At 53.7% G+C, this 21,924-nt stretch overlaps 2 protein-coding genes across 10 annotated transcripts in view; one reads left to right on the forward strand and one right to left on the reverse strand.

Moving 5' to 3' along the window:
- On the forward strand, positions 1–1,676 carry DNLZ (DNL-type zinc finger). The gene is given in 4 exon segments (XM_033077139.1): positions 1–42; positions 44–286; positions 677–816; positions 1,307–1,676. Coding segments are annotated over 4 exon segments (597 nt in total). The 3' UTR covers positions 1,479–1,676.
- Positions 1,677–4,605: 2,929 nt separating this feature from the next.
- GPSM1 (G protein signaling modulator 1) overlaps positions 4,606–21,924 on the reverse strand; it is a 61,011-nt gene continuing 43,692 nt past the window's right edge. For 3 of the 9 annotated variants that reach the window (XM_033077711.2, XM_033077710.2, XM_033077712.2), the window contains exons 12-14: positions 8,848–9,007; positions 6,618–6,826; positions 4,606–6,516 (exon numbers count right to left, since the gene is read on the reverse strand). In XM_033077711.2, coding sequence (XP_032933602.1) covers positions 6,328–6,516; positions 6,618–6,826; positions 8,848–9,007 — 558 coding nt within the window. In that variant the 3' untranslated portion in view covers positions 4,606–6,327. The other 6 variants (XM_033077719.2, XM_033077714.2, XM_033077716.2 and 3 more) reach the window with 6 other exon arrangements.

The following is a 21,924-nucleotide window of genomic DNA, read 5'->3' on the forward strand; positions in this document are numbered from 1 at the left end:
ATGGCCGCCGCCCGCGCCCAACATGGCCGCCGCCGCCTCAGGGGCCCGCCCCGCGCGCATGCGCCGTGCGATGCTGAGGGCGCTGCTCCGGGAGCCGCCGCCATGGCGGCCCCGCCGCCCCCCGCCCGCCCTCAAGGCCCCGGCCCGCACCGCCCCGCGGCTTCTCCGCGCTCCTGCCCGCCCGCTCTGCGCCATCCAGGGACAGCTCCGGGGCCCGGCCCGCCCGCTCTGCACCGCCCCGGCACCGCCGCCGGCCACGCGTTATCAGCTGGTGTACACCTGCAAGGTGGGCAGGGGGCTCTGAGGGCACCTTTGCTGGCGCGGCCGGGGGGCTTCTGGTGTAGCTGTTTTATTACTTTTAAACTTGAAAAGAGTAATTCAGAGTGGAAGAGCCCTCTGGAGGGTTCAAGTCCAAGCTCTGTGTTGGAGGAGGATGTTCGGGGTCTTGTGAGTATCTCTGAGGGTGAATATCCCACAGCCTCTGTGGATTCTCGTTACAAAGCAGTAAAACCTTTGTTTTACCTTTTCTGAACTCACGACATCGTAACATGATGGAGCCGACTTGAGATAGTCAGAGGCGATAGAGAGAAGATGCTTTTAATGGCAAGAGTAATTTTGTCTTAAAAGTCCCAAGAGCTGCAGTTACCGTGCTCGTAAAATCCGCTTTGTTTTTCAGGTGTGCCAGACGCGCTCGGCCAAATCCATCTCTAAGGCCGCCTACCACCGAGGGGTGGTGATCGTGACATGTCCCGGCTGCGGGAACCACCACGTCATCGCCGATAACCTGGGCTGGTTCTCCGACCTGCAGGGAAAGAGGTGAGTGAGCAGCTTCCTGAGCTGGTACCTTTTTTTCCAGTGATTTTTAAAAAATGTGGCTCACAGTAAAAGTTTCATCCAGTTCATTACAGCACACAGACTCCGTTTTCAGTCACTGCAATTTGTTGCTGTTTAACATCCAAATAAATTGGTGTGAAGCTGCAGCAGGAGCTGTGGGATGCACTGGGATCCTTAGTGATGCCAGCAGGTGATTTGCTGCTCCCCTCAGGCTTCTTCACTTCACTGCTGGGTTTCCTTGGATGTTTCTACTGTGGAATTCCAGTGATTTCTAACATCCTGAGATACCTTTAAAAGCTTCTCTTTAGCTGTAATTGCTAAATTATTGATCCTAGTGGATGAAAGTAGTCCCAGAAGGTTTGTGTGGTTTTCTGTGGTTAATTTTGGTTTTCATGGTGATGTGCCTGTGTAGTGTCAGCCCTCAGGGCAGAGTTGCTGTGGTGTCACTGTTGGTTCTCAAATCACTATCCAGGAACATCGAGGAGATCCTGGCAGCCAAAGGGGAGAAGGTGAGACGTGTGACTGGCGAGGAAGCCCTGGAACTGCTGCTGGAAAGCTCGGCAGAGCCCGAGCCCCAAGCTCAGCTGGCAGAGGGGGACGGTGGGGAAACCTCCCCAGATCCTGGCAGCAAGGGACAGACCTGACACGAGGGATTGTGGCCTCTGGGACACACCTGACACGAGGGATTGTGGCCTCTGGGACACACCTGACAGATGGATTGTGGCCTCTGGGACACACCTGCCACGTGGGATTTGGGTCATTCTGCTTGTGACAAGAGACTCTTCACCTTCATTCCCTGACTTCAACTGTGTTTTTAAAATAAACTCGGGTGTTGGGTTTTCTCTGTTGTGTGTCTTTGCCTGGTGTAGTTTTGCCTTTGGTCAAGTTGATGTGTTTAGAAATGATGTTGGTATTTCTCCTGGTACTCGTTTTGCTGACTTTCAGGCAATTTTCAATGTCCTGTGCCTGGCTTTGTTCCCTGCTGAGAAGGCAGCCACAAATTCTTTGTCCATGTGTGTTTGACCTAGAGCTGGAGGTTTTAGGGATGCTCAGGCAACTGAAGAGAGGGGGCAGCTGATACCTGAGGAGGTGGGTCCCAAAATTCTAAAGCCAAAATTACCCTGCAGGAGGGTCAGCTCACCTGCTCTTAATGCAGTCAAATGGTGCTTTTATCTGTTCTTTTGACATCTTCCAGACTTTTCTCTGCCCCTTATGTCAGGGCTGAAAGTTTTGTATTTTGATCCCAGGTGAGCTCTAGCATGGGGGTTTTACAACTCCTTGTTGGTGAAGGGGAGTGTGGGTGTGAAGGCAAAATTAATAGTTGTGGAGCAAGGTGGAGAGAAGTAGAGGACCTGTAAAGTTGTCTTGGCAGATTTTGAGGGGCTTATTAGTGTTCCTGCAGTATGTTAAGATTAGTTAGAAATTTAAAAAGTAATAAATGACAGATGTAGGAGTTTGTCAGCACGCAGCTCTCGGGTGGTGGTGGATCAGGCACTGAGGTGATCATGTTGTGCTCTCTCTGCACAGTGCAATAGCTGCTTTCTTAAAGTTTTGAGCTTGCAATCAAAGATTGGAAGAGCCTGCTGGAGGATCTCCTTCTTCAGGATCTTGTGAGTATCTCTAAGGGTGGAGGTCCCACAATCTCTGTGGATCCCCATCATCACTGGGCCGCAGAAAGCAGCAAAACCTTTCCAGCTTTTGTGCCTTGGGCTGAACAAACCCAGTTCTCTCAGCCAGGCATGTCCAGGTGCTTGTGGTGCTTCATCAGCCAAGGATTCAGTGAGGGCATTGCAGGCATTTCTTCATCTGGAGTTTTCATAACAATTTCATTTGCATTGCACTGTAAGTGTTGGGTCAGAGCACCAGGGAAGTTGTCATGTTCCTGTGGGTGTGTCAGTGCAGAGTGATGAAACAGGGGCAGGAACTTCATCAGCCAACTCATGTGTGCTCAGATTAGATGCAGCTCTCCCTGAAACCCCCAGCTGGGGGTGACCCAGGACTGACAAACAGGATCTTGCATCTCAGAGCACTGCTCTGTGCTCCCCCTGAGCTGGGCTGCTGGCACCTATTAGCACTGCTGGAAAAGTGTTTGTTTTATTACCTTTAATCTGAAAATCAGCATTCTGCTTCCATGGTGCTGATGCCTTTGATGGGGTGGAACAGAGCAGCTGTTGCAGGATCCGTGTTGCCTTGGAAACAACTCATTTACAATCTGGCTTTTTGTACTGTTTTTCTCACCTTTCTTACCTGTTACTGGGTCCCAGCTACAGGAAGATGCTGCCAATTTTTTGCTGTATTTGTGTTATAGTAAAAATGTAGCAAAATGTAGTAAAATCGATGTTGGCTGTTCCTAGATTTTAGTGTTTCCTTGTCCCAGTGCCCTCTGTCCCCAGGTGCTCTTTGGGGCAGGACAGAGACAGGTCCCTGTGCCTCTGCAGCTCTGAGCATGGAGAGTGGCAGTTCCTGCTGCTGCTCTGTTCAGGCCAACATCAGGGGAAGGAATTTGCACATTGGACAAAAAGATCTGCTGCTAGAAGATTGCAGGTTAAAAATCGATTTTTTTCCTCCTTTTTGAAGCTGAAAAATGTTTTGTCATGGGGCAGTAGGTTTGTTATGGAAAGGGGACACAGGTAAGCACAGGGGCTTGCTTTAGCCAAAGGCAGGGAGTGAGGAGAAACAGCTTTTCTCCAGGCCTGACACCCCTGTCTTGTGAGTGCCTCTGGGTGCTGTGTACAGCTGGGTAGGAGAGGGCAGGATCTCGTGTTTGTGCTGGATTTTTAGGGTTCCTCCTGAAGAGAACCTGCCCAGTAACTCTCACTCCACAGCTGCAGCACTTCCCGGGCCGGCAATGCCGCGGCTCTCCAGAGGATGTCAGCATCAGAGAGCTCTTCCCGACCTGGCAACGAGAGGAGGATGCAGCACAGCATCTGGACATTCAGAGGTGGCCAGAGCATCCTGCTCCCGGGGGCTCACAGGATGGAGAGCCAGGAGCTGAGACACCATCAATCACCTGCTCCTGGCACTCTGAGCCTCTGCACACCCTGAGTGCATGGTTCTGTCCCCAGGTCACACACAGAGCTGCTGTTCCCAGGCACCCAGAGGTGTGAGAGCACCTGATGAGAACAAGCTGGTGCCTCTTTATTAATGTTAGATCAGGACTAGCAGTGCCCACCAGAAATGAGCCAGGCATGGGAAGCTCAGCTGTGACTTGGCTTTATCCTCCCAGGGCTCAGGATCCAAACTGCTGCTCCCAGGCTGCCTTCCAGCCCAGTCCAACACCCTGCTCCTGCCTGCTGTGCTGGAATGAGCTGGTGCTGCTGCTTTGTGTCTCATCCAAGGGCTGGTGCCAGGGCTGTGCCCAGCACTCCCTGCCCTTGTCCCCCGGCTCTGGGGAACAGCCCAGCTTTGGGCCAGGCGCCGGGGTGGCACCGAGACCAGGCAGAGCCTGAAAGGAACAGCTCAGCCTCTCCTCAGCCTTTTCCAGTGGCCTTTTCTCAGCCATGCAGTGCTGCTCTGTCTGCCCTGTCGTCCTGGAAACTTCTGGGCAGGGAATTCTCAAGGCTTTGTGCCTTCCCTCCACAGCCACATCCACGCTGGCAGGCAGGCAGAGCTGGGATAGTGGTGGCTGCAAAGAGACCCATGTGCTCATAGAGTAAAGTGATGTGGAGGTGGTGTCTGTTACAGAGACCCCCATTCACCCCCATCCCTGTTCCCAAGGGCCAGGATTAGCCCTGCTGTCAGCCAGGAAATAATGGAAATGAGTATTTGCACTGAAGCTTAGACGCAAATATTTATTAAGCACAATTCCCCCCACCCCTTCCCCTTGAGCTGTATTCATTTCTAATATATTAATCCATTTGGCAGATTATTTTTTAGAAAAAAACAAGTACCTGTGGGTCGGAAATTCCCCATTAAAATGACATTAGCAAATGCACATGTAAAAAATAAATAAGCTCATACATTCAAGTATATGGCAAATAATACCTCAATAATACCTCTGAAAGCTTAATGGTCAGGTTCCAGTTCACCACCTGGCTAAAAGCTGCAGCCTGCAGCTGGTCAGGTCATCATCATCATCACTGTTTTCCTCTTTTACAAATCCCAGCTTGGCTGGTAGGTTGGGGATGGGCAGCTCCTCTCCTCCCCCCTCTCCAGAGCTGTGCCCAGCCCCAGGAGGGAGCCTTGGCCAAGCAGCAGGTGAGTGCTCCCAGGTAAACTGCAGCTACCACTCCACATGGTCAGTGCAGGCAGGGGAAATGCCCCATGAGCAGCATCACTGGTCTAAAAATATCTCCCTGCTGGTTGGGAATGTTTCCATGGAACACATTTGGAAGGGGAAGTGCTGATTTATTCTCTGCAGGAACGGCGCTGCTTCGGCACAACTCAGCGCTGGAGTGTCTGAAGTCCAGCATAGTGTCTGCTCAAGCAAAGGAAAAATACAGGTCCCTGCTCCCCTCCTCCAGCTTTTCCAGCTGGGCCAAAAGGGGAAGGAATGACAGAAAATGTGAGTTCCCAGCCAGCCCCACAGGCTGAGGCTCTCCTGAGGCTGGAGACAGGTGCACAGAACCAGAGTGCCTCACTGGGAGCAGCTCACTGCTGGTTTGGGGAGAAACAAGAAGAGGGAAGGGCCATTGGCTTGAGCTGCTGTTGGACACAGAAGGAAGGAGGGCTGAGCCATGGGCAGAAAGCTTTGCTGGCTGTAGAAGCAGGGCCCTGTCACACACAGGTTCTGTCTTGGACACCCTCACATTGGCTCAGTGGCAGCAGGAGCTGTCCCTGTTTGCCGTGGGCTTGGGCAGAGACCTCTTTCCTCCTTCCCCCTGCCCAGGAACAGCAGTGGGCTCCAGAGGTAACAAATCCCACTAAAGCTCAGGGTGAGAGAGGCTTTGCCCCTGCTCAGGAGGTCCTGCAGGGCTGCAGCTGGAAGCAGAGAATGTCCAGGGCTCTCCAGAGAGTCCTCAGCAAACCTAAAATACACTCAGGTGTGTGGGACCAGGATACAGCTGGGGTGGAGTAAGGTTTAAAGGACTTGGGCTCTTTTTCTCCTGCAGAAGGAACAAAGCTGAACAAGATGTTCCAGAGAAGGATCCAGAGCTATTTGTGTCAGGAAGACAGAAGGACTTCAAAATGGAAAAGGTGTTCTTCCCTTTCCCTGTTTAAATAAAAGTGTTGTGGAAATAAAAGACATCGAGGCTGGAGTTAACTACCCCCTGTGGGCTCCAAGTTCCTGGGGTTTTAGGTGATCAGCAAGGGGCTGCTAAAGTCTTCCAGGTGCTGTGGCCAGTGTTAGAGGGGCCAAGTGTCCTAAAAAAAACCCCTTATTTAAAAACTGTCCCCCATCCGTTGGGCTCTGCCATAGGAACACGAAGGAGGTGCAGCTCCTGGGACAAGAGTGGGAGCACAGGAGCACTCGGGCTTGAAACCACCTACTCTGTTTTTCCTTTAAAAAACAAAATAAAGCTGAAACAACCCCCCCAGAGCAAAGCCCAATTCTTAGCTGGAACTAGGCCTCTGCTGCTCCTCCTCAGCCGCCTCATGGAGTGAGGCCAAATCCACACGCTGCTCGTCCATGCGCTTGGCCTGGACACGCTGGATGAGGCTGAAGAAATCTTCATCAGGCATGGTGGGGCCACGGGGGATGGAGTCAGGGGGGGCACAGCGCTGGTCCTCGATCCTGGAGGACTGCAGGGGAGAGAGAGAGAGGTGTTAGCACCAGCACAGCCCTGCCTGGAGGAAGGGGCTGGAGCAGAGGTGGCAGAGCTCCCCCAGCCCTGTGCCCGTACCTGACACTTCATGAGCATGTTGAAGAACTCGTCCCCGGGCTCCTGGGCGTCCCCCTCCATGCGCAGGTGGCCCAGGTTGTTGTGGGTTATCCGCAGGCCGGGCAGGTTGCCCACGTTGGCACGCTGGTCATCCAGGCGCCTGCTCTGGGAGCTGGCAATGAGGTCGAAGAACTCCTCTGTCTGTGGAGATGTCATCAGGGTGGACTGTGCTGTGGGGAGGAGCACACAGCAGGGTCACTGCAGAGCCCAAATCCCCCTCCCAAACTCCTCTCCAACCCACACAAAGCCAGCAGGCAGCAGTGGGGAATCAGGTGCCGTGACAAAGCAGAGCCTCACACACCCACCTTGCACAGCTGCGTCTCTGCCTGTGCTTGGCCAGCTCCTGGAGGCTACCAAAGGTGCCACCAAAGGTGCCACCTCAGCCCAGGAGACCCAGTGGCCTGGGCTGAAGCACTGCCTGTGTGCCATCTCTGCTGTGTGCCATCCCTGCTGCTTCCACTCTGGTTTCCTCCTGGACTGAGAGGCACAGGCAGAGCTGAGCACAGAGCTCCTGGTGGCCCCTGTGGCTGTGACAGGCACCCACACAGTCCCAAAAGCTGCGAATAATTGCAGACAGGCCATCAGCAAAGCTCAGGATTGGCTGAGCCTCTCACCTGGCAGAACTTTTCCAAGCCCCCCAAAAATCTGGGCTGTTTGCACTGCCTGGGTGAGTCTGGCTGTCACGGGCTGCAGGACCTGCATCAGCACCAGCAAATATCCTGGGCTCTGCTTCTCATCCCACAGAGCAGAGCCTGGGCTGTGCTGGTGCTGGGGTCCCAGTCCAGAACCAGTTCATGTCATCTATCCACCACTGACCCTTTGCAAACCCCTCTGGGCAGCGCTCCCTGGAATGACCCTGCTGGCTCCTGCAGCTGCTGGGTAGGGAAAAGCTCCCAAACAACAGACACTGCACTTGGACATGAACCAGCAAACGAAAAGTGAGAAATCCAGCCCAAGTGGAGTTACCTTCCCTGAGCACAAAGCACTGGAGCAGAGCCTGCTCCGAGCCCAACACATGTCCTTAGAGCCCGAGCTCATGGAGCTGCAGAAACACAAAATCTCAGTGCTGACGCAGGGATGAGTTTCCTCCAATTCAGCTCACAAAAAATCCTCAAAAATAACACGTCCAAAAGGCTCAGAGCCCAAATGAGCCGAACAGAATGTGGGGCTGCTCGTGCATTCTTTATAAAGCTCTGCATTTTCAACCCCATCTCCTAAATTACACAGCTGTTACAGCCAAATGCACTCGTGTGGCAGAAATGCATCTCTTGACAAAGCAATGCTCATTTCCACCTTATTTTTAGACAATAAAAACCCTCTCACCTCACAGCCAACCTGCCTTCCTGCCACAGCCTGCTCTGCCCTCCTTGAGCAGTGTCAGGGGTCTCCTCTCCTGTTTGCACTTCGTATTCATTTGGAAACTGATGCTGAACAAATCCATCAGGTTAAATAACTAAATATAATAACTAAATAAATATCAGGTTTAAGCCCTTTGTGCTGGTGATTAAGCTTGTGAGGGTGATCCGTGCATTTTAGAGCTTGTCCCCAGCTTGGGTTAAACAACTGAAAAAGCCACGAAACCCAAGTGCAAACACAGCCCTGCCTTTCCTGCCCTATTTGTCAGGCGCCTTCCTCAATTTATCCCTGTCCTTCCTAGGGCTGAGCAGCTTCCCACTGTTTATCCATCCTTCTGGCTCCTCTGTCCTCACACAGCACCTATCACCACCACATCCAAGAACAGTACAAAATCCAGAAGTTTTTCCTCCGTGGCAACGCAGTTACAAAAACTGGCAATATTTTAACTTACTGAGAAAGCCTGACCTGTCCCAGACCTCAGGTTCTCACAAAGCTCCCTCAGCAATGACCATCATCATCTTCCTCCTGGAGATTACTGGAAGTGGCACAAGTCCTTGTGCCAACCTCCCTGTTCATAATCCAAGACACCAAAAAAAACCCAAGCGCACTTTACATTTCTCTCACTAATTTACTCCCCAAACCTTAGCTCGCATTCTCCAACCATTTACATAAGAATATTTTCTCCTTCCTTAAATAATTGCCAAGGAGCTGCTCAAGTTCAGAGAAAAAAAAAAAACATCACGGGATGCACGGCAAACCACAACAGCTGGAGCAGGAGCAGCGTCACTCCCACAGGAGCAGGGATTCAGGGATTTGGGAAGGCAGCAGTGCTCACATATCCGCTCTGCCAGGGCAGGGACCCGCGTGGCCGCTGCCTCCGCAGCCTCGGCTGGGCACTCCTCCAGCGGGCACCGCTGGTCATCCATCCGGTTACTCTGGAACTTGCTCAACAGGTCAAAGAAGCATTCCTCGTCCGAAGGGGTCCGGTTGATTTTCTGCAAAGAGAGAGAGAGGAGAGTCAGAGTCACAACGCCCCGAACGAGTCTCTGATTCCAATCGCTGTGTGCGGTGCAGCCTCGGGAATAGCTGTGCCCTGTCCTGGTCTGTTCAGGCTCCACAGTCTGGAGCCTTGGTCCCTCTGATCCCAGAGGCTGCGCTGCCACAGCCCAAACCTGAGCCTGTCACTGCAGGAAACTGGAGGCTGAATGGGAAAGAGGGGAAAGGAGACAGCATTCACCTGGCACTGCTCCCAGGGGAGCTGCTGGGCTGGAAAGGGCTGGGCTCAGAGCAGGGTGAGGGGAACTGTGCAGTCACCCTGGCTGAAGTGCTGCCCTGTGCTCAGGGTTTGCTTTTTCCACCAGCTAAATCCAACCTGCCCCTCACACCCCAACACTTCCCCTCACTGCCCATCTCCTCAGCACAGCACTTGTAGCAGTCACTCAGCTGAAAATGCCACAAAATTACAGTTTTTCAGGACAACAGTTCTTTGCACAAGAGCCCCAAATGAGCACCTTGCACTGGACAGGGATATATTTACATTGTGCTGCAGGAGGCTCATGTTGGAGGCAGCCTCTCCAAGCCACTTCCAGCAGGGAAAGAGCTGTGTGTCCTGATCTGGAGCAGACAGAGCAGCAGGAGCAACAGATCCTTCCAAGGAGTCACTTGGAAAAGGAGATAAAATTAGCCAGTGATAAGAGTGGCATCTGCCAGGCTTGGGGATATTCCATACACACTGAGCTCGTCCCACCAGTTGCTGGGAAAAAAAAAACACAACAGAAAGCAACCCAAACCTTTTAGAACTGGGTCTGTCTGAGCTATTTCCTAGCACAGACCAGGCTGGGAAGGGGCACTGGGTCCCTCCTGAGGGGCTGCACATTCCACCAGAGAGATGGAGAGGGCACAGCCAGACTTTACAGCAGAGCAAGGGATTCCCTTGGCTGCTGATGAAGCAAAGTCCCTCTCCCAGCTCTGCTGGTGGCCACTCTGGGCAGCCTGGGAGCCCTCCCAGTCCCACCACACACTGTGCTGCTCCCACCTGAGCTCTTCCCATGGCAGGGACAGGCAAAGCCCTTCATGGGAGCTCTGCACTGGGGAGAAACTTGTGCTGACAGGGTTAAAGCCACAAGTTGGATTGGGTAAATGAAGGAAAACAATTTTCCTGTATGCTAAGCAAAGCAGATGAGATGCACTCAGCTTCTATTTAGGGCAGCGTCAAAATTAGCAGCGGGCCAGAGAGGAACATTGGCAATGTGGGAGCTGATCAGGGAGGGGAAAAACCCCTCTCACCTCCTGCCTGCCACGTGCTGATCCACTAATTGAGCCACAGCTCCAATGGATCCTCTGAACCACCAGCAGCTGCACCTCGGAAATCAAAGCTGGCTCGGGCTTGAACTGAGAGTGAACTACATCTCTCACAGCTCTGCTATGTTGGGTTGTGTGACCCAAATTTCAGGCTAGAGGAAACCAGTTCATTCACACCAAGCCTCCCTCCCGCTGTTCCACGACTGCATGGAGTAAAATCAGAGCAGTCCTGGATCCTGGGAGCAGTTCCAGCTTGCAGGAGCAGCCTGGTCCCTCCACAGAGGCCAGATCCCCCCACGGCACATCCTGCAGAGTTTGGGGTGCCAGGATCCTGCTCCCAATGCACCTGGCAGAGAAAAGGATGCTCTGAATCAGCAGGAAGAGCAGCCAGAGCATGGAGGTGTGGGACAGGGCTGGTTGTGTGCCTGGGTATCTCCCAGGGTCAGTGCCCATGGGCCATGTCAGCTCTGACAGGGCTGTGCCACCCAGGATGGCCCCAGGGCAGCACTGCGGGCACCAGGCTCCCTCCAGCCAAACCTGCCCCAGGTCTGAGCCTCTCTAATTAAAATGCCCAAATATGACAAGGCACAGAGTGCTCTGTCCCTGCCAGGCTGCTCCCAGCCCCGAGGCTGGAGCTGCGAGGGCAGATGGAGGTGTGATCACACCCTGGGGCTCTCCATCTGCTCCCGAGCCCGGGGCTTGGCACAGCCAGGGTCAGGAGCCTTCCCGAGAGCCAGGGCATCCCCTCCTGGGGCTGAGCACCAGCCCTGCCCCGGCACAGACACACAGACACATCCCCCGATGGCTCCTGGGCACCTGCTCGGCTCTCCAGCCCCAAAACCGCTTCTCACCTCATGCCTGGTGTCCCTGTGTGGCCTCATCCTCTGCCTCCAGCACTGCAACTGCCCAAATTCTGCCAACTGTCCCCTTCCTGTGGCAGCCAGGCTGTCACAAAGAGTAAAACCAACCCCATCTGCCCAGGGCAGAGGGACCCTGGGGCTGCTGGCACTGCAGAGATCGCCCTGGGGCAGATTTGGCTGCAAACAAACAAGCACAGAGACACTCCCACCTCTGCCCACACAGGGACAAGGACAAGTGTGGAGCTCCTGCTCCCTGACCTTGGGCAGGACAGGGATGGCACCACGCCAAGCAGGTGAAGGTCCCACTCATGGGGGTCAGAGCTTTGTTCTCATTTTCTGAGAGGGGCAGGAGCAGAACTCCCTCTCCTCACACTGGAAGGCATCCAGGTTTTTGCACACATTCCCTTGCTGGTGAAGGAACAGGCTGTTTAACCTGCCTGGGTGGATTCAGGATGTGTAAAACCACAGCCGAGGTGTTGGAAAGGCAGCAAAAAACAGCTGCAGGGAGCGACAGGCGCCTGCTCTGTCCCCTGTCCCTGCAGGCTGGGACCACCAGCTCCTCAGGAGCCCCAAGCCAGGTCATTACATCTCTTGGAGAAGCACAAATCCACCCGTTTTCCTCTCTCACGCTGAATAAAACCTGTCACAGTTTTGGGCTGAGAAGGTCCTGGGTTGCCCAGCTCTGCCCCAGAGCTGCAGGACACGGAGCAGCATCTCCTGTGGAAATCCCTCAGTCTGACCACTCCAGATGTGCAGGCGAGGCAAAACAAAGTCAGAACTGACTCCCGTGCCTCACCCCCCTGGCCATCTTCACTGGGATTGAGAAAAACCATTAAACAAAGCAGAAAGCCTCATTGCAAGAACCAAACCAGCTCCCAGCTCCCACCACCTGAAGCCACAGCCCACAAACGCCCTGCAGGGCTCCCAGCTCGGACCCACCAGGACTCTGCAGAGAACCTTTCTGGGACACATTACCACTGCCAAGCTCCATCCTGCCATCAGCAGCCTGTCCCAATCTCTCTGTGGCACCTGAGCAACCCAGACCCCCAGCCAGCCCCAGCTGTGCCCCCACCACGCCAACATCTGCTGCCAGAGATCTCCTCACCCCAACGCTCTGGTGGTGGCTTCTCCCACAGCTTCCTGCTGCCCCCACAGCAGCTCGGGATGCAGCTCTTCCCACAGCGCTGCTGAGCCCCACCAAAGCTCTGGGACAGCGCCCCAGAGCTCCCCAAGCACCACAGCAGGAATTTCTGAGCTGGCCAAGTCATGGCACATCCCTCAGTGATTCCATGGTTATCCAAACGTGGGTGGAACGTCCCCTTCGAAGGGAGTTGCGCCCACCAAACCAAACCAAACCAAACCAAACCAAACCAAACCAAACCACAGACACCCAAGAGCCACCCAGAGGGCCAAACCTTGTCCCTCTGTCAGACCAGCTTCTCTCACAGCTGCTGTCCCCAGGGCAGTGACTTGCCTTTGGTTCCCCTCCTCTCCTCCAGGCTCAGCTTCTTACAGACCGGATCCAAGGCAGGATGGAGCTGTCAGGCTCAAGGGCTGCTCACTCCAGCTTTGTCCAGCCCTCCCAGGGGACAGCCAGCTGGGACCCAGGGTTGGATGGACCCTGGTGGGTCTGGTACAGCAGATCCAGCTCAGGAGCTGCTGCCTGGAGGTGTCTGCTGAGTGCCCAGGTCAGGGATGAACGGGGAGGGTGGCGGGTTCAGGGGTAACACAGCAGCTCTCCCCTCAGAGCACACTGCCTCAGCATTTCAGTGTGACCACCACAATTCCCCCTGACTTCAGCAGAGACAGAACCTGGAGATGAAGCGACCTGACCACATCCCGCAGTAACAGAGCTGGGACAGGACCCAGCAATCAATCCCCAGGACCAAGCTCTCCCCTGCGGACAATCCTTGGAAATCCATGCCCTTGCCCCAGGCCTGGCAGTTCTCCATCCCCACAATCCTGTGCCCCGTGGCCCAGCCATGTCACCGCTCCTTACCTCTGCTCTTTCCAAGGCAGCCAACCTCAAAATCCCCAGGCAGGAGCAGGGCTGGTGCTGCTGGTGACCACCAGCTCCAGGAGCACCTCCTCCAGAGCTGTCAGTGCCCTGCACCACCCCACACCTCTCCCCGGAGAACTCACCGTGGGGGCTGCACCTCAAACCCCAAAAACATCAGCACTGAACTTCCCAACCTCACCTGGAGAGAGGACGGAGGGGGAGGTTTGCAGAAAGGCAAGCAGGGGCTGGAGGAGAGGAGTGGAAGGAAATCCCTGGCTGAAGTGCACAGCCTGTTTTACCGGGAGGTGAAAGCCTGGAGAACCGTCCCCGTGCTCCGGAGTGTCGCTGTCCCTGTCCCCAGCCCGCACTCCCGGCCAGCTCCAGAGGCAGCCGAGCTGTAAAACCCGCCCGCTCCTCGCTCAGGACAGCGCTTCCCTTCTGTGCCAATCCTGGGCAGCCCTGCCACGCTCCCCCCGAGGGCTGGGCTGTGACAAACACCCCGTGTCCCCCCCAGCTCGGGGACCCCCCCTCTGCTGGGGACAGCACACCCGGAGCAGCCCGAGCGCCGCCGCAGCTGCAGCAACACCAGCAACGAAAAGTTCTCACCGGAGCCACCTGAAAACTTCAAACCCCCGAGCACCCGCAGCACATCCCGACCCGAGCGGATCCTCTGCTATCTCCATATCCTCCTCCTCCTGCTCAGCCTCTCATTTCAGAGAAAGAAGGAAACACAAACCCACCCCGAGTTTCCTCACTGACCTCAGCTCTGCCGGCTCTCACATCCCCGCGGGCAGCAGCGCCGGGTGATGCTCCAGCTGCCCGAGGCTCTCCCAGCCCCGAATCCCAGCCCAGAGGGTTTTATTTTTTGTTCAGAGCGATGTCGCCGGCTCCAGTGACCCGCTGGGTGCGAGCCGAGGTTTAAAGCGACAGCCCCGCTCTGCCACCTCCTCCCGGAGCCTGGCACGATGCGGAGATCGCTCCTCTGTGCCTCACCTCCCTGCCACGATCCTCCCGTTATTAGATGATGCTCTTCAACACACACAGTGCAGCTACGTGAATATTTAGCTTTCCTTCCACCTCCTCACCTCCCACCCGCCACGCTCACTTTACCTTAAAAATAGATCGGGATCGATTCTCCCAAACTACATCTGCAAACACGCTCGGCTCCGCAGGCACAGGCAGCAAATGCTCCGTGCTCACACAGACACACTCTGATCGCTTGGATTTAAAGCACCGAAATACTGAAGGACCATTTTTAGCTCCTGATAGTCCTCCTGCTCCTTGTATTATTAGATATGTGTGGTTTTTTTGTCTTGTTGCAAGAGCCGGGGCTGCTCAGCCATAAGCATCTCTTGATTTAAATGTAACGCTGCTCGACAGAGGGAAATTTCTAATTGCAACAGGGTTTTAAAGAGGGAAAGATGGAAATGCCACGCAGCAGCCAAAGAGCTGCTCTTGCCTCACGTTTGTGAAATGGGAATTACTGACAGTGAAACGGGGCATTGGGAAGAAAAACATTTTTCCAAAGGGGCAGAGCCCCACTGGCACTCCCGGCTCTCTGTCCACATTTGTCCTTCATTCTCATTTCACACTGTAAAAGTAGGAAATCCCTTTAACCTGAACAAAAAATGCAGCTTTGGGGAGCTACCTCTGCTATTCCACACCAGTAAATTCATTTCCAGGAGTCAAACAGCAATTTTCAGATAAAGATGGAAAGTGTGTGGGACCTGAGATCAGGAGTCCTGGCTCTGTACCTGCCCTGACTGAAGAGGAGAAGAGGTGAGGGAGGGCAGGGCACAGGCACAGCTCCTGTGAGCCCAGGGGAATGAACCAGGACAGGAGCTCTGCCCCTGATCTGAAGAGCTGAGCCTCCTTTGGAGAGCTCTGAAAGGGGGAAATGCAGAAAAGGGTCATAACAGAGGGGCAGAGCCCACACACAGGAGGTCGGCGCTTGGAACAACATGAGGAAATGACATTTTCCTTCTGAGTTTAGGATGCAGCAAAGAAGAGAATGAGTGAGACATCTGTGATCTGCAGAGACACCACCTACAACGCCAGGCTGGGAGCTCAGGGGGCTGAGCGTGCCCTGGGCACACGTGTGCCCTGCACTGTGCTGTGCCCAGCCCTGGCACAGCCCATCCACACCCTGCCCAGACCCAGGACGTGCACACAGCTTCCCTTGGAGCATGAAATTATCACCCTCACTTGGACTGTTTTCAAAGATTTCTCTCCCTTTAAACAACTCGCCCACTCATCCCTATAAACGCCGGTGCTAAAAGCTGGTTCTGTTGTTAAGATTTCAAATAACTCGGGTTTTATTGTTCCAAACAAAATCAAAATAACTCACCCACGCTGCCTCCTTCTGAAATACAGTGAGTGCTGACCTGTTGGGACCGTGCCCTGCTGCCACACGGGGCTGCAGCACCGGCCTGTGGCTCAGCAGCAGGTGACAAAATCATTTGTGATTGCGTTTGGAGGGAGCCTGGGGGTGTCTGCCTCAAGTGTTACTGACACCTCTGCTGCTTGCAGAGCTGATCTGACTGTCTGGAAGTCGCTGTGACCAGATTGGGCCACTGTGTGCCACAATCACATTAGTATGGGATTTACACTTTTTTCTCAGCTATGCAACAACCTGTGCTGAAATCATGGGTCAGCCCAGCCCTCGCTGCTGAGAGCAGTGGGAATTACTCCTGGTATCTCTTCTGAGTATCCAAACTGTCCTCTGCAGTTAAATCAGCAACTTTTCCACGTGGATTTTGACAGCATTTACCATGCCAGGTAAATTCTACCATGCTGGGTTTCTCTGAAGCAGAAACACGCCAGGATTTAGCACCTGGAGCTTGTTTTACTAACCAAGGACACAAGGTCGAAGCATTCTCACTCCAGCCACTCTCTGGAGAAGGTCAGCGGCTACAGAGGTCAGTCTGGCCCATCCAAAACCTGGGGGATCCCTTAAACACCAAAACTGGGAGTGAACCTGAACTAGTGCTTGGAACAGCTCAGGCTGGAGGTGGATGACAACAAGCAGTGAGTTTTTGGGGTGTAGCTCTCTCCAGGGCTGTGGTACCTGGCTGTGCACACCAACACACACCCAAGCAGCAGAACACAGGGTTTTGGCTGCAGCTCCTTGCAGTGATTGACTCTGCACTCAGACAGGGGTGGAACCAGGACCTTGCTCAGCCGTGGAGTCTCAGCTGAGCAGCACTAATTTGCTAAACTGAAATAACTCCGTTGCTTGAAAGGGTGCAACCCATATTCCTGATTAATTAGCACAAGGTTAATATATGGAGCATTTTCTCCATTCACCTCCCCACTCCAAGCAGGTGAGCTCTTTGGTGATGGAGACAACCCAGTGCTCCAGCTGCAGAGATGCCCTGCTCCCCCCATCCCCTGCACCTCACTTTGGAACCTCCTGACAGTTTGCTTTGAAAAAGCTTTGCAAAAAAAAAAAGCCTGCTCGTCTCTGGATTGCCAAAATTGTGCTGCTTTCTTGAATCAGACTTTGATTTAGACACCTACTTGCTCTGAGCACAGCGAGGTTTTTAAGAAGGAGCTGAGCAGCTGCAGCACCTTCCTCAGGGGTGCTGGGGATGGGGGAAGTTGGTGGTGGAGCTGTGCACACCCATCCAAACACATCCAGCCTGCACACAAACACCCCTCGCTCAGCAAACGCCCAGATGTTAATTATTATTTACTCACACCAGCAGTGCCTGAAGGCCGCGTTGGAGATCAAGGCTTTGTTGTGCAAGGCACCCCACAGAACACGAAATCCTGGCCCTGCTGGGGCAGGGAGGGCTCCTGGGGCTGGTACCTGTGGGTTTGCCACTGCAGCCTTGGTCTGTCTGACCTGCTCAGGAGAGTTGAAACAGGCAAGACAAAAAATCACGAGTGAAGGCAGGAGCAGCTTCTGCTATCAGCCAAAAGCATCGCCTGCTCTGGGTGCTGCAAAGGGCAGCATGAAGCTACACCCTGCTTGGGGTTTGCTCCACATGACAGTGCCCAGACAACACTGGGATTCACAGGCAAAAATAAAAATCCTGCTGGGACTTTCCTGCAGGTGCCAGGGGAGTGGCAGCTCCTGCAGCCAGGCTCTGCAGACAGGGCAGCATCGACTGCTCTCCAGTGAGCACTGCAGGGAGCTGGAGCTTCCCCTGGGGCACTGATCCAGCATGGAAAAGTTGGATCCATGGGATGGTTTGGGGCCCTGCTCTGATTGCACATCTCCCCTGGGGACCTCTGCAGCCCTCCCTGCACTCAGAGCATTTCATGGGCTCAGCTCTGCCAGGGCTTCCGGGGCCACACAGGGAATGGGGACGAGCCAGGGGCTCTGAAAAACCATTATTTGCACTTTTTAGATTAATTGGTGTCAACTGCCTAGGGAGGCTTAAAAATAGCTCTGCTAATGGGAAATGTGGCTGCTGGAGGTGAGGTGTGAGCAGAGGCCACGTTAACCTGACACAGCCAGTGCCAAAACCAGGGACACCTTCTGTCCAGCTGCCCAGGGACACCTTCTGTCCAGCTGGGAATTGCTGCCTGCACCTCTAACTCTGTCCCCTCTCAGCTGCCTTCACACTCATCTGGGGACAGGGGGAACCTTCCTGCTGCCACGACAGGTTTTATCAGGAGAGCTCCAAGAAACAGCCCTCAAACCTTCCTGGGATTTGTGGATTCCCACCCTTCTCCTGCAGCCAGGGAGGACCCTCAGCCAGCTCCCAGGGAGCCTCAGTTTCCTAAGGATAACTACTCCTGCTAATTCCTCAGCACCCTAAGGACACTCAGAGAGACCCCAAAGCCACCCTAAATCCAGAGGAGAGGATGGGACAGTGACCTAAGAGCAACCTGTGCCCTGGGGAGGTCACTGCCTGTCACTGAACCCTCCCTGGGCACAAACTCCAGGGATGGAGCTGCCTGGAGCCAGTGGAGGCAGCAGGGTGGGCTCTGGGCAGGATGCCCCAGTAGCTGCTCTCTGGGAGTGATCTGGGCTCCAACAGACAAAACCCAAAGCTGCCCCAAGGCTGTGCTGTGTCTGTGCCCTCTGGGGGAGCCTCCAGCTCTGAAAACAGCCACAACCAAAGATAAGGCTCAGACAGAGGTCACACAGCTCTGGCCTTCAGTGAAACCCAAAAAACATTGTATTAGCATGCATCTCCTGGTTTTAAATATAATTTACATAAAGAGAAACACAAGATATTGGTACTGAAAGGATTCTCTGTGTAGCCCCAGCACAGGCAGACCAGCACAGGGAACTGCTGGGAGCTCAGGGATGGTTGTGCAAGAAAAATAAAACACAGCCCCAGCCACCACAGCCCCTCTTGTCATCTGGTGTCACCCCAGCTCCTGGGATTTAACCAGTTAGGCTGATTTACATCCAAAGAGAACCTGGGCTATGAGATTTTTTAAAGCTCTTCTGCCATGTGAAGTTTAATAAACACCAGAGGCCAAAACTGTGAAGGTACAAAGTGCCCCAGGCATGGCAGAGACCTGAGAAAGGAATGAAGTTCCAGATTTTGAGAGAAATCAAACATTTGGAGGGTTATCACTCTGGGCTTGGCTTCAGTTCATCCCTTTTTTCAGTGCTGTTCTCTTTAAAGTGACAGTTTCTAGGAAATGGTGAGTGCAGCATCTCTTTCACTGCCTCATCCCACTTGATGGCTGACAGTTTGCCAGGAGAAAAGGTTGTGCAAGGAGCAAATCAGACCTCAATTATGGCTTCAAAGTGCCAATAACTGCTAACTCAGTTACAGTGAGTCAAGGGGAGCAGAATGGATTTGGGGGGCTTGGTTTGTCACCTCCAGCTTGGTCACTGTCCTTCAGCCCTTCACCACCAGCCTGCTGGGTGACCTTGGACAACCAGCTCAGTTTTTACCTCCTTCCTAGAGCAGATTTCTCTGGTGTGAGGCTTTTTGGTTGTTTTTTTTACAGTTTCCTAGCTCCAGGGCTGAGCTCCACATGCAGCCAGTTAAGGATGGAAAATGAAATCCCTGCTTCTCATAGAGAGCTGGGTGTCCTTGGTGTCACCCCTGCAGTTCCCAGGGCTTGGACACCCTGCCCATGGCACAGCCCAGGGCTCTTCCCCTGTGTGGGGCTGGCACAGGCACAGGCTTGCACAAATCCTGCCTCCCATCTCCCCTGCACACAGCTCAGCTTTGATCCACAGTCTGACCTCAGCCTGGGAGGAGGGAAAACCAGGGAAAACACAGCAAGGGGGTGTGCAAGCAACAGAAAAACCCCAGAGACAGGGAGATCAGGGACACTGATCCCTGCAGCCCTTACAGACACTGCCCTGCCAACACCAGCCCTGGCCCAGGGAGCACATGGAACTGTCCTGCCTTCTCAGGAAAGGTCATTCCCAAATTCAACCCCCTGGATCTGACCCTCAGGAGGGGTCATTCCCAAGTTCAATCCCTTGGATCTGCCCCTCAGGAAGGGTCATTCCCAAGTTCAATCCCTTGGATGGGTCATTCCCAAGTTCAATCCCTTGGATGGGTCATTCCCAAGTTCAATCCCTTGGATGGGTCATTCCCAAATTCAACCCCTTGGATCTGACCCTCAGGAAGAGTCATTCCCAAATTCAATCCCAAATTCAACCCCTTGGATGGGTCATTCCCAAGTTCAATCCCCCAGGCATGACACTTGCCTGCAGCAGAGCCAGCTCTGCCTCCCTCTCACTCACACAGGCTCATTGGATAATTACAGAGAAAACCAAGGCAAATCCCAATTTTAATGCCATTATAAAACAGAGAGGGGGAATTCATTACCTGGCAGCTGTTAATATTCAAGGAAGAAACTGATAATTTGCCTCTGAGGCAACGAATGCAGCAAAGGCAGCACAAGGCAGAAAACGCTGCTGCCTCCCCCCACCTCTGTGCTGCCACTTTTTGCAGAGGTTTTTCATCCCCACGTTTGTTTCTCTGCCTCCCATGACCAAAGTCCCACTGAAGAATTGCTGCCAGGGCTCTGCAGAACTCCTGAGAGCCTTGGCTCTGCTGCACCTCCAGATTTGGGAGATTTCTTACACAGATTTTCTCCCACCTCTCCTGCCTTGTGCAAAGAGCCCATCTGAGGCAGAGAACAGGAGATAAACACCCTACAGCTTAACAAAGAGAGAAAGACAGGCCAGACAATTTAAGATACTCTGGGAAAACATCCCTGCCTGCTTCTCCCAAGAGCCCAAATCCCTGCAGAGCCTCCCCATACCTGTCCAGGTTTTCCTGCACATCCTGCCTCCAGCCAGGACCCAGCACAGCCTCCCTGCCCCGAGCACTTTGGAAGGTCCCACCAGCTGAACAGGAAGATAAAGCACTCCAAGAACAAACCACAGCTCTGTGTTTACCTGCTCACTTCCAAGAGGACTGACAGCACCACAGCAGCCTCCAGGTGTCATAGGAACAGTCTTAAATTTAGCAGCAGCTGCCTTTCCTCTCTCCCTGGCTCTGGCTGCTCCCTTCCTCTCAGAGCACGTTTACACCAGAAAGTCTGACCAGCACTAATGGCATAATTACAGCCCTGCAGCTGAGCAAACGTGGAGGCTGTGGGATGGAGGAGGGTGTGATGTGCACTGCCCCATCAGGGAAATGAAACAGGGACCAACCTGATGTTAAACCAGAGGGAAGGTGCACAGGCACCACAGAACAACAAACCCCAGGTTCAGCTCCAGAGGGAATTGGGGAAGCATCAATCTCCCCCCAGACAGGACAAGGAAAGCAGGGAAATGATGCTGTGGGGGCAGAACCCCCAAGGCTGACACATCCCTGCACCCATCCAGCCCATTCTGCAGCTCCTAGAGAAGTCCCAGGGGATGGATGGGGACACTGACAGCCCAGAGCTGCCTGGAGAACCCCTGATTCAAATAGGATCCTCCAGATCTGCTCCCTGCCACCCTCAGGGGGTCAACCACGAGCACCCTGCAACCCAACAATCCCCCAATAAATCCTGAGACAGAAAACCATCAGAAGAACTCTGGCACCCTGCCTCTGGGACAGGGATGGATGACCTACAAAAAATTCCTTTCTTTTATGGCTGTTTCTGACTGTAATCATAAAAAAAGCCTTATAAAAACATTTGTCCCAGGGAATGTTTGGTGAGTGCCTGAAAATCGTTCAGTGTACATCAACAACCCATCCCTGCAAGCTGTCACTGCAATCCAGCACAGCTCCCCTTCACCTTGACTATAAATGGGCTGGGCTGGGGACAGGGTGGGGACAGGTCTGAGAGTGAGGAATCACTCCCTGGGAAGGGGAGATGCAGAGGATCAGGAGCATTCAGGGCTGGATTTGAGCCTTACCTCGCTCTGTGGGTTCTGCTCCAGCTGTTGGACCTTGGCACAATAAAGTGTTTTAGCCCTTGAACTCTACATCATGCTCAGTCCCATCAACCTCAAAGAATTCTCACCTCAAACACAGGCCCAGAATTGGGGCAGGACCCCAGGAAATCTTTTCCAGAACACACAACCCCTTCCTCCTTTTTGCACAGAGGAGAGTGAGGGACACAGCCTCAGATGTTTCTGAAAGGTCAGAAAATCCCATCCTTCCAGTAACCTTTAACAACCCCCTGAAACACATCTGCTACCAAGTCAAAGCCAAGCTGGAGCATTCTGACCTTCACCACAGTGGAGAGAGGGGTTAAATTCATGAGCAAGCCTTTGATGTTCTGCAAGTTTCACGTAGTCCAAAACCTCTGCTTTGAAGTTCTTTTTAAAAGAGAGGAAACTCAGAAGGTGTGCACTGCACCAGTCCCAGGGAGGGATCTGGAG

The sequence above is a fragment of the Catharus ustulatus genome, chromosome 21, assembly GCF_009819885.2.
Source record: "Catharus ustulatus isolate bCatUst1 chromosome 21, bCatUst1.pri.v2, whole genome shotgun sequence".
Taxonomy (NCBI): domain Eukaryota; kingdom Metazoa; phylum Chordata; class Aves; order Passeriformes; family Turdidae; genus Catharus; species Catharus ustulatus.